We start from the raw sequence: 12,500 nt of genomic DNA, 5'->3' as shown, positions 1-12,500 counted from the left end.
GCATTATGGTACCCTGCAATCCACCATCCACACTGTATAATGCATTCAGACTCTGACCATCACCTCGAATCAGTTGCCCATATTGTCAATGGCTGTACTATGCTATCTACACCACCTCCTTGGGACAGATTATCCGTTCGCATGGCTTCTAATACCACTGCTATGCAGACGACACACAGCTCTATCTGTCCTTTCCACCTGATGACCCCTTGGTTTCAGCACGGATCTCGGATTGCCTCTCAGACATAGCTACATGGATGAAGGCACACCACCTCCAGCTGAACCTCTCATAGACTTAACTGCTGGTCCTCCCAGCTAAACCTACCATACACCACGACATCAACATCAAATTTGACTCCCTGTCTGTTTCACCTACCAGGACTGCAAGAAATCTAGGAGTTGTTCTCGACAACCAACTAAACTTCTCAGATCATGTTGCCTCAGTCGCCCGGTCATGCCGTTTCGCACTCTACAATATACGGAAAATCAGGACTTACTTAACTCAAGATGCCACCCAACTTCTGGTTCAGGGAATAGTCATCTCACGACTCGACTACTGCAACGCCCTCCTGACAGGTCTCCCAGCCTGCGCAGTGAAACCACTTCAGATGATCCAGAACGCGGCGGCGCGCCTGGTCTACAACCAACCCAAGAGGGCACATGTTACCCCGCTACTCATCCAGCTACATTGGCTACCTATGGCGGCCCACATCAAATTCAAGGCTCTAACGCTTGCCTACAAAGTAGTCTCCGGTTCTGCTCCCACCTACTTGAATGCCTTCATACAGACATACGCTACCTCCAGACCGCTGCGCTCCTCAGACGAACGCCGTCTAGCTCTACCTCCGGTACGCTCAGGCCAATCCAAACTTTTCTCATCTGTTGTTCCTCGTTGGTGGAACACACTGCCAGTTCCTACAAGGGCAGGGACATCCCTCTCCATTTTCAAAAAACTCCTGAAGACCCAGCTCTTTAGAGAACATCTCCTCTCATAGCAACACTTACAACAAGTCTTGCTGATCCTAGCACTCACCAGCCGTCTTAAACGGACACGTAACTGTTAAAAACAGCACTCACTGATGCACTTATTCTTACTGTACTTATTCTTATGTTTTTAAATTGTCCTAATATTGTTGAGAATTGCTCTAAAACTTAAACTGTTTACCATGTTGTTAGTCGCTTTGGTTAAAAATGCGTCAGCCAAATGTAATGTAATGTAATGTAATGTAATGTAATGTACAAAGGACTTTATACTGCACGCCACGACCGGATTGTTAACCTTATTGCTAACACTGTTAAGGATGTACTTCCAGATAATGTGACCATGTACAAACATTCACGTATTATGCCAGAATGGTTTAACAGCTCCACTGATGTGTTTTGTAACATCCCTAACACCCCTGATGTTGTGTTTTTAGACCGAGACAGAAGGGAAGTACTTATACTTGAAATAGGATGTGTGTACGATCTCTACATGGACATGACTTTTAATGACAAAATCATGAAGTACCAACCCATACGGACAAAACTATGTGACCTAGGCTATCAGTGCAAGCTAGTGGTGTTGATCTTTGGCAGCTTGGGGCATGTCCACAAACTTGTTTCCAGTGGGTTAAGGCTGGCAGGGCTCTCCAGCAGAAAAATAAAACAGCTAGCAAAGTTTTGCTCCATATCTGCAGTTATAGGCAGCCTTGCAGTATGGCGCAGGAGATGTTTTTTGTACCCCTGAATATCATTGAGTGACAAAGCCCTATCTTATCTCTTGAAATATTTGAATCCTGTCTATTGTAATATGATTTGTGGATTTAAATAAATAATTAAATGTGTGTGTGTGTGTGTGTGTGCGTGCATGCGTGTGTGTGTGTGTGTGTGTGTGTGCGTGTGTGTGTGTGTGCGTGTGTGTGTGTGTGTGTGTGTGTGTGCGTGTGTGTGTGTGGGAGCCAATGAGTGAGTCTGGGTGTGTGTGTGTGTACGTGTGTGTGTGTGAGCCAATGAGTGAGTCTGGGTGTGTGTGTGTGTACGTGCGTGTGTGTGTGTGTGTGTGTGTGTGTGTGTGTGCGTGTGTGTGTGTGGGAGCCAATGAGTGAGTCTGGGTGTGTGTGTGTGTACGTGTGTGTGTGTGTGTGTGTGTGTGTGTGTGTGTGAGCCAATGAGTGAGTCTGGGTGTGTGTGTGTGTGTGTGTGCGTGTGTGTGTGTGTGTGTGTGTGTGTGTGTGTGCGTGTGTGTGTGTGGGAGCCAATGAGTGAGTCTGTGTGTGTGTGTGTGTGTGTGTGTGTGTGTGTGTGTGTGTGCGTGTGTGTGTGTGTGCGTGTGTGTGTGTGTGTGTGAGCCAATGAGTGAGTCTGTGTGTGTGTGTGTGTACGTGTGTGTGTGTGTGTGTGTGTGTGTGTGTGTGTGTGTGAGCCAATGAGTGAGTCTGGGGGTGGGGGCCAGGGGGCCCTCTCTGGGGTACACCCCTATCAGAGGCCATAGACACGTTCAAAACACATAAACACATACAATAGACCGTGAGCCTCAAAATATGGAAACCGTTACAGAAAAAGTGGCAAAGGCTACCATACCTTTTCTGAAAGCCTGGAATCTCAGCTTTTCAATGATGTATGATGGCTATCTGACAAGAGTAGTTGTTTTGAGTTATCACACATAATGTAAACTAAGGTTGAGAAAATAATGTGTATAAATCAAGCAGAACACTGACATAGCTGAAAATCTATATTGGACATATTAGATTATTTTATATTAAATGAGCTTTCATTTGAAACATTTTGTGAACATTTTGGATAAGTACAGCCAACCCTGGAGCTCTTCAAACTTTTAATCACAAACATTTTCCTGCCATTTCCGCCTAAGTCATCTTGTGTCTTTTAATCCTGTGGCACCAGGGAGCATCGGAGAAACACAATCAAACACTGAAATACTGGCATGACCCTAAGGATTCAGGAAATGTATCATTTACCCATATTATCTGATTTGGAGGGGGTGATTTTCAGTCTTATATCAGACATGGCATTTGAGAAAATAATGCGTATAAATTAAGCAGAACACTGACAGCTGAAAATCTAAAAACGGTATAACAAATAACAAATGAGACATGGATTCCTATGTTTTAAGGTGTGGTAAACCCAATTTTGACATTGCCATTACTGTAAAAGGTGAAGGTCATGACCTTTAGGCATGGTCAATGACATTTTATGACATTTTCACACAGATTGCATCATTCAAGGCCAGGGACAATATTAACAGGCTGGAAGAGACACTGACGGGCCGTGGAACATCCCATAGGGTCAAATAGCAGTGCAGCCTCAGATGTTCGGTCCTGAACTGCCTAGACCAGCTTGTGATGTGCCCAAGAGCAAACAGAGAACTGTCTCTGTATCTTTGCCAGCTCTGCCAGTGTATGCTGTGGGAACTAGGTGTGGTCCTCCAACTAGATCCTATGTTGAGGTCAAGACAGATATCTGTGCTGATGCTTTGAAGAACTTCTTATGGTTGCTATGCAGACTGCACTCTGCCACAAATCAAAGCGTCCCTAGCGGGACGGGTTACAACATCTTAGCATTAAAGTCTGTGGATGTTATTCCCAGTGTTGTCAGCTATCTGCCAACCATCAATGCCCCTGCCACCCAGATGGCAACTTCATGAGATTCTCCTTCAAAGTAAAAAAAAATCATAACTTCCTTACACATCAGCAACATGTCAGTTGCCTTTGATCAGGCTCTCTACTGTAAAGTTACAGAAATTCTGTGGGCACATAGAGACAGGTTTCCCAACATTGTGCTTGGATTCTTTCACACCATTTGTATGTTCTTGGGTGTGATTGGGAAGCGCTTCCAGGCTGCAGGCCTAAGGGACATATGCATTGAATCTGGAGCTGTGGCTGAGGGATCTGTCAGTGGTGTTTTGGATGGCCATAAGTACAAAATCATGTATGAAGCCCTCCTGAGGCTAGTCTGGAATTAGTTTCCCCAGTGACTCACAGAGAACCATCCTGATGCCCACGATCTCCTAGATATCCTGCCTCTAGACTTGAGTGTCTTTTCTGAGGGTATATCATCAACCACTGTAGAAGAATCACTTGACCGTACAGTCTTCAGAAAGGTCCATCAGTACGTCTGTGAATTCCTGCAGCATCTCAGGTCTCAGCAAGGTCCACTGGCCAGCTTCTGGATGTCATATATTGACATGGTGGAGGTTGTACGAAACCTTGTGAGGGCATCACGTGAAGGAAACTGGGCATTGCACATGGCTAGCATTCGATCAATCATCCCCTGGACCATTGCCTATGATAAGCCATGGCCAACTGGTTAGCGCTTTGGACTTGTAACCGGAGGGTTGCCGGTTCGAACCCCGACCAGTAGGCATGGCTGAAGTGCCCTTGAGCAAGGCACCTAACCCTCACTGCTCCCCGAGCGCCGCTGTTGTTGCAGGCAGCTCACTGCGCCAGGATTAGTGTGTGCTTCACCTCACTGTGTGTTCACTGTGTGCTGAGTGTGTTTCACTAATTCACATATTGGGATAAATGCAGAGCCAAATTTCCCTCACAAGATCAAAAGAGTATATGTACTTATACTTAATCTGAATTATGCAAGGTCACTCACTGCTTACTACTCAGAGATGAGCCATATTGAACATGAGAAACCAGATCTGTACATGTTTCTCTGTAAAGGTGGCTTTTCGGCCCAGCTGAGTGCAACAAACACATTTGGCAGGGTTCCGATTGACCAGACCCTAGAGGAAACTGTCAATTGGGACACTCAGACAGCTGGAGGCACAAAAGAGTTCAGCTTGAACCCAGCAGCTGTCTCAAGATATTACCTTCCTGCTGAGTACAAAAGCACTTACCTGTCTATATTGAAAAGCTCCCTCATGGTGATGTTGTGGACTTCAACAAAGTGACTGTTCTCACAAGGACCTTGGACAAAGCAGAATTGGCAAAGACAAAGAACACATCACAAGCACTGTGGATCTGTTGGATTCTAGTTGGATAAATCCATTTGCAGGTGGTGAGTCCCTTGTTTCTCTGTCTACTGGAAGTACAGCACCAGCAGATGTTGCTGAAGACCTTCTGAATGCACACGCCATTGGCACGTATGCCTAAAGAACCTTCTCTGCTGAGCGTGTTGAGAGTAATCCTCCTGCAAAGCAGTTCCATGCACCACTCTCCAAGATGAAACTGAAAATGTTCTCCTCAATGCAGGGAAAGGCAAAGACATGCAATACTGGGAATAAAGAAGTTATCCTCAAAGCTGATAATCGAATATTTGCCCAGATGGCACTGATTGCACAGAGTAGACAGCTCAACTTGAAGGAGGTGTTATCTCATCCCCTTGGACCACTTCCGTGGGCTCTTGCTTCACCAGATGGCAATGTGAGGAAGACTTCCAAATCCTCACTTGCCAAGCAACTGCTCAAGTTCCCATGTGTTGCTAAATCATTGCTATTAAATTCCACCTGAGTAATAGATGGCATGGCACTTGTTCAGAAGCTGAACGGTGATGGCAAGACATTTGCTAATATTGCAGACTACGCCTTGTCCACTGTGCTAGGTGAAGCAAGTCACAGCACCCATGTTGACATTGTTTTTGATGTATATAATGAGGCTTCTATCAAACACATGGAGAGAGTGGCCAGGGGTGCAGAGTCAGGCACAGAGGTCAGACAGATCACTGCAGAGTTCAGCAATGGAAGAAATTCCTACAAAGCAACAACAACAAAACAAATCTTGCTACCTTCTTGCTCAAAGAGTGGAGCAAAGAACAGTCTATAACAAGACTCTGTGAAAAGGTTCTGTACACTACAACCAAAGATCAGTGTTACAAGCTGACCCAACAGGGAGTGCACAAGGTATCAGACCTGTCGTCCACTCAGGAAGAGGCTGACACCCGTATGCTACTCCATCATACGGGTGCCATGCTTCAAGGACTAGTCACAAATATGTCATCCTTGTGTCTGATGACACTGATGTCTTGGTGATAAGCCTGGCTACCAGTGACGCACTCACATGTGACCTGTTCCTGAAGACAGGGACAAAGAATCGCACCAGTTACATAAACATCTCACAACTCGCTCGTGGTCTGGGTTCACAGTTGTGTCAGGCTTTGCCTAGTTTACACGCATACACAGGCTGCGACACTGTAAGTGCATTTGCAGGTAGTGGTAAAGTGTCAGCCCTAAAACTTCTTTAGAAGAATGAAAACTTCTGTGAGACCTTTCAGAGGGTTGGGTCAGACTGGACAATGACACCTGAGTTGTATGCAGCCTTACAGGAGTTAATGTACAGCTCCAAGTCCAGAATCACCAACATCAATGAAATGAGGTATGCACTTTTTTGTGCAAAGAAAGGCATAGAATCCTGGCAGTTACCTCCATGCTCAGATTCTCTCAGGAAGCACTGTCTCAGGGCTAACTATCAAGGTGCTATCTGGAGAAGATGCCTTGAGAACAACCCTGAAGTTCCTTTCCCAGTTGAGCATGGGTGGTCTAGAGTGGACCAAGATGGTGACTTGCAGCTCTCCATAGACTGGTTCAATGTCTCCATTGGTCCATAAGCAGTAATTGAGTTTCTGTCCTGCTCATGCAAGAGGGACTGTGGGCTAGTCCACACGTACCAAACCAATCTTTTTTTCTCTCCGTCTTCCCTGGAACCGTATCAAGAATATTTGCGTCTAAACGGATCCATCTCAACACGACTCAACACGTTACTTCATATCCCAGGCCTATAGGTGGCACTGTTTGTTACAGAAATTGACCAAAGCTTGCACACTGTAGGCCAGTGGTTTTCAAAGTGGGGGCCGCGAGGGGGTGCCAGGGGGGCCTCAGCAAGTTGGAAGGAAAAATAAAAGCAACAAATAAATACATCTGAAAAATGTAAAATATACCTATTACTATGAGGGTTGTTATACAATGCCATTATAATAATTTGTCGCATATCTAAACATTATATTTTCTATGATAATGACTGGGAATAATAGTAGAGTGATAACTCTCATGTAGCAGAAAGCCCCAAATGCAATTTTTACACACTGTATGCTCCATCGCAAAGTGCTTGCGGCTAAAATAATTATTAGGATTAGCTTAATGTATTTTTACATTTGCCATAGTATTGTCGATGGGTTTAATAACACATCAAAGGGGGTCCTTGGCCAGAACCTAGTGGTATTTGGGGGGCCTTGTCGTGGAAAAGTTTGGGAACCCCTGCTGTAGGCTATACAAACAGACAGAATAGGCTACGGCGAAAATGGCTAGTGCAAGGAAACCAGAATTGTTTGTGTGGACTATAGTGAACTGTCAACTGTAGTCAACTGTAAAACTAATAAACTTCATTTTTACGATTTGTGAAGGGTGCAGTCCCGTCTTTTATTTGGCTAATGCAGGTACAAATAATCTCCTTTACTTTCTTTGGTTGTAGGATAGTCTGCGATTCACATTAGTTTTGGCTATCACCGCAAGTGCATAGGCTACTAAACACTAGGCCTACCCAAGTTCTAGGCTATTCCATCGCCACATTTATAATATTGCTATAATAGGCTACCTTCGTTAGTAACAGTCGATACTTTTGCCTGGATCAAATCGCGCATTTGCATTTAGTGCGCATCTACCATAGGCTTAACATGAGTTCTAAACGTCTTTGTATGCTCATATCTGACTTCACTAGACTATGAATGCATTTATTTATGTTGTAAGACATGTAAAAAAAATGAATGACACCGGCACTAGGCACAAATTAATTTAAACTTACCCTGCACTTCCCTAATAACTTCTGACTAATTCTCTCGCGTCACTGACAGTAGCTAGAATGCATCAAGAAAACACGGAAAACACTGTTCAGTCCACCAAGTCATGAGCTATTGGCGCTGGGCAGCACCAGTTGTGATATTTATCCTACTGAGTGTAGCTGTAGGTAATGTCATGTATGAAAACTAGTATTGTTAGGCAATACTATAAGTGTCCAGGGCAGCTGAGGTGTGGCGATGACATCATCAATACGCAAGTATGCAGTTTTGCTGTCCAAACAAACTCGCAAGGGCTACGGTATCAGATTTTTCCACCCTGGGACCAGGTTTCAAAAAAGTGCGGTTTCGGGCAGTGCTTTCACAGGATTCGTTTGGACGATCGGTCAAGACGATGCAAAACTTGTGCGTTTAACCCAAAAAGCGTTTCCGTGTGGACGGGGCCTGTGTCACTCCATCATGTCAGTGTGTTGCCAACAACTTGGCCTGCACTAACCTATTCCATGCAAGACAGTGCAAAAACCAGAAGGATGACTTTGCTGATGAGAAACAATCCTATACCTCTGATGAGGATTCCGACGAAGAGTTTGATTAGTGTCGTGGCCTTGAATGATGCAATCTGTGCGAAAATGTCATAAAATGTCATTGACCATGCCTAAAGGTCATGACCTTGACGATTTACAGTAATGGCAATGTCATAATTGGGTTTACCACACCTTAAAACATAGGAATCCATGTCTCATTTGTTATTTGTTATACCGTTTTTAGATTTTCAGCTATGTCAGTGTTCTGCTTAATTTATACGCATTATTTTCTCAAACGCCATGTCTGATATAAGACTGAAAATCACCCCCTCCAAATCAGATAATATGGGTAAATGATACATTTCCTGAATCCTTAGGGTCATGCCAGTATTTCAGTGTTTGGATTTTGTTTCTCCGATGCTCCCTGGTGCCACAGGATTAAAAGACACAAGATGACTTAGGTGGAAATGGCAGGAAAATGTTTGTGATTAAAAGTTTGAAGAGCTCCAGGGTTGGCTGTACTTATCCAAAGTGTTTACAAAAGGATTTAAATGAAAGCTCAGAGTCTCCCCTTTACAATGATACCAAACATAACAAAATAAAATATTTCAATATGTCCAATATAGATTTTCATGTCATAAAATGTCATTGACCATGCCTAAAGGTCATGACCTTGACCATTTACAGTAATGGCAATGTCATAATTGGGTTTACCACACCTTAAAACATAGGAATCCATGTCTCATTTGTTATTTGTTATACCGTTTTTAGATTTTCAGCTATGTCAGTGTACTGCTTGATTTATACGCATTATTTTCTCAAACTTAGTTTACATTATGTGTGATAACTCAAAACAGCTACTCTTGTCAGATGGCCATCATACATCATTGAAAAGCTGAGATTCCAGGCTTTCAGAAAAGGTATGGTAGCCTTTGCCACTTTTTCGGTAACGACCAACCCCTCTGGCTCACGGACTACAAGTCCAACATTAATATGAAGCATTAATTAATATAAATACATACATACATTAATATCAAGCATTAATGAATATACATACACACATTAACATAAAGCATTAATTCATATAAATACATACATACATTAATATCAAGCATTAATTAATATCAATACATACATACATTAATATCAAGCATTAATTAATATAAATACATACATACATTAATATCAAGCATTAATTAATATAAATACATACATACATTAATATAAAGCAAACCTTCATCAGGGGTTCATAAGGAGGGCAGCAAATTTCAGATTTGGATAACTGGTAATTGTTGTGTTTAGACTTCATACCATCAAATAGACTAATAAAATAGATTGAATGAATAGAAAAGCCTTGTAAAAAAAAAGCCTTTGCACATTCTTCATGCTTGGGTAGAAAGCATTATATTATATAGGCCTAAGCATTATATATGTTTCTTCTCCCCTAAGCATTAGGCTATATATATTTCCTCTCCCCTAAGCAGTATATGTTTCATCTCCCCCGAGGATTAAATGTTTCCTCTCCCCCGAGTTCATTCAGCTGTCTTCTACTGACATTTGCAGGAGAATCAACCTTGATATAGGACAGAAAGGTTATTTGTTATTGAGTCGGTTTGGGACCATAGACCGCATATCTTTCCTAATGCAAGTGCGTTAATGGTAGCGCTGTTAGGGATGAGGTTTTTGGAAGGCTGAGGCGTTTCATATTAAACAGGAAAACGAGGCATAAAGGGCTGCACTCTCTTATCGCTGAATTGCAAATACAAGGGCGCGCAAATGAGGAAGAGATTCCAGAGTTGCTTTTCTATTCGTCAGCCAATCGGGAGCAAGGCTGAAAGAATCGCTGGCCTTCTCACACCTCATTTCAACCAATCAAATAGCTATGCGCGTTCCGTACGCGGTAAATGTAAGCTACCAGGGGCCGAGAGTTCGTTTTTTCAAAAGGGGCGTATTTTTCAAGCCATTTTAATTGGAACCCAACATCCTGGTTCGAGCGACTGCAGGACGCAACAGTAAAATATTACACTGTGAAATATAGACGCAGTGTCACACTAAATAAAAGCTAAATTACAGATGTGCAATTCAAGCTGGAACGGACCGTTTGTTGGAAGTCATATCAATGGAGGACTAACGTAACGTCGCTGGCTGCAGACTCGGACGCTGTCACTCTGGATATGACCGGCTTTCACGGTCGAACATAGTTGCGCGGGTGAGTGTCCTCAGTTACCTCTCAATTGCCATCTCTACATAATCACAGGACCCACAGTTCAAAATACAGGGCAACTAAGATGTGTGCTAGCCAGGTGCATAGCTCGTCTCGTCGGAGCGCCCATGACAGACAGTCTGGTGAGGGAAGAGCATAGCGCTCGATGCAGCCTGGTTAGGTCGTCGCTGCTGTTGTTTTGGAGGAAACCTTTACAACAAAATAACATTCGTGCAAGAGTGAGATGTGCTGCATATGATATGACCCCATTAATGTCACTGAAATTCTTCGTGGCGTTTTTTGAGAGGCAGATAATACAAATAAAACGATAATTCAACACTGAGAAATACAAGTGCACGGCTAAAATGGCTGACGGCTAGCTTCTTGGTTTGGTATTTAGCGCCCCGCAACCCAACTATGCCAGCTGTAAGAGGAAGAGAGCCTTCTCCTGGGCGCTGATTGGACAGCGTCAAGCATATGCATTTCTTTCTAACGGTGATTGGTCCACGAAGGACTCTGTTTAGGATACAAAGTTGGAGGTTCTCACAAGTATCGCAACATATAAACCCATGTTATTGACCAGTTTACATGTGCATACATCATCCCAATTAACGTTAAATATATTTTAGCGATTATCCCGTTATAGATGCGGATTGTTCTCGTTGTTACATAATCGGCCTTCAGTGTTTCTCTCTGCTGTGTACTTCAACACAAACACACGTTGGCGAACGTCATATGTTTGTAAACTTTGCGGAACCTGCGCATATGATGCTTGGTTTGATTCGCTGTCCACAAATCAGTCTCTCTTCACCCACAGCCAATCACACTTCACCACAAGCGTCTGCTCTCTCTTGTGACTCTAGGAGACGAGGGAGCGAATACCGATGCGGAAGATCCGAAGGAGAGGCGGGCCGGCCGGTAGTGGCGGCTTCGGCAGGGGTCGGGGGCGAGGCCGAGGGAGGGGGGGCCACCACTCTTTCGATGACCCCAACCTGCAGCTGCGCCCCCACTCCCCGTGCCGCCTGAACCTGTCGGTTACCCGGGAGACGCTGACGTACGCGCAGGCGCAGAGGATGGTGGAGGTGGAGCTGGACGGGCGTCTCCACCGCATCAACATCTCCGACCCGCTGAGTGTCATCACCGAGGACGAGATGACCGCGCAGGACCTGGCCGAGTGCAACAGCAACAAGGAGAACAGCGAGCAGACGCCCGCGCACACACACACGCACACACACGCGGCCAGCCGGGCACGCCCGGGACGCAAGGGCCGCCGGAGGGAGGGCAAGCACGCCGCGGCCGCCTCCTCCGCACACACGTCCACCTCCAGCAGGGGCATGAAGAAAGGCTCGGACGGCAGCACCAATCGCACGCCGCCACACGGCCCTCTGCCCCGCCCCACCTTCTGCACGCTGGAGGCGTTCCTCCCCGAGGAGGCGGAGCCTCTGCCTGTGGCGTACTACCGCTACATGGAGCGCTCGGGCGAGGACTCGGACACGCGCGCCGAGTACGACATGGACGAGGAGGACATGGCCTGGCTGGAGATGGTCAACCAGAAGCGCGTGTCGGACGGCGTGGCCTCGGTTTCGCCGGACACCTTCGAGCTGCTGATCGACCGGCTGGAGCACGAGTCCGTGGTGGAGTCTCGTAGCCAGGCGCTGGCCCAGAGCGCGGTGGACGACGAGGACGCCTACTGCACCGTGTGCCTGGACGATGAGTGCCTCAACAGCAACGTGATCCTGTTCTGCGACCTGTGCAACCTGGCCGTGCACCAGGAGTGCTACGGGGTGCCCTACGTGCCCGAGGGTCAGTGGCTGTGCAGGCGCTGCCTGCAGTCGCCCTCGCGGCCCGTCGACTGCGTGCTCTGTCCCAACCGCGGCGGCGCCTTCAAGCAGACCAGCGACGGACGCTGGGCGCACGTCATCTGCGCCATCTGGATCCCCGAGGTCTGCTTCGCCAACACGGTGTTCCTGGAGCCCGTGGAGGGCACGGACAACATCCCCGCCGCCCGCTGGAAGCTCACCTGCTACCTGTGCAAGCAGAAG

At 45.7% G+C, this 12,500-nt stretch overlaps 1 protein-coding gene across 4 annotated transcripts in view; it reads left to right on the top strand.

Moving 5' to 3' along the window:
- The first annotated feature begins 10,217 nt into the window (after positions 1-10,217).
- Positions 10,218-12,500, top strand: part of brpf3a (bromodomain and PHD finger containing, 3a) — a 22,478-nt gene continuing 20,195 nt past the window's right edge. For 3 of the 4 annotated variants that reach the window (XR_012982973.1, XR_012982972.1, XM_076267909.1), the window contains exons 1-2: positions 10,218-10,464; positions 11,322-12,500. The exon at positions 11,322-12,500 is cut by the window's right edge and continues 386 nt beyond it. Coding sequence is in view for 2 of the 4 variants with exons in the window: in XM_076267909.1 (XP_076124024.1) it covers positions 11,343-12,500 (1,158 nt within the window). In the remaining 2 variants the exon portion in view is untranslated. Of the gene's footprint in view, positions 10,465-11,275 lie in introns of all 4 variants that reach the window. The other variant, XM_076267910.1, reaches the window with a different exon arrangement.

Source organism: Alosa pseudoharengus, unplaced genomic scaffold (assembly GCF_046254945.1).
Source record: "Alosa pseudoharengus isolate Yale_2024_CS ecotype anadromous, Long Island Sound unplaced genomic scaffold, YU_APseudo_1.1 YU_APseudo_1.1_scf_5, whole genome shotgun sequence".
Lineage (NCBI taxonomy): Eukaryota > Metazoa > Chordata > Actinopteri > Clupeiformes > Clupeidae > Alosa > Alosa pseudoharengus.
Note: the sequence above shows the minus strand (reverse complement) of the source record. Positions and strands in the feature narration are given on the sequence as shown.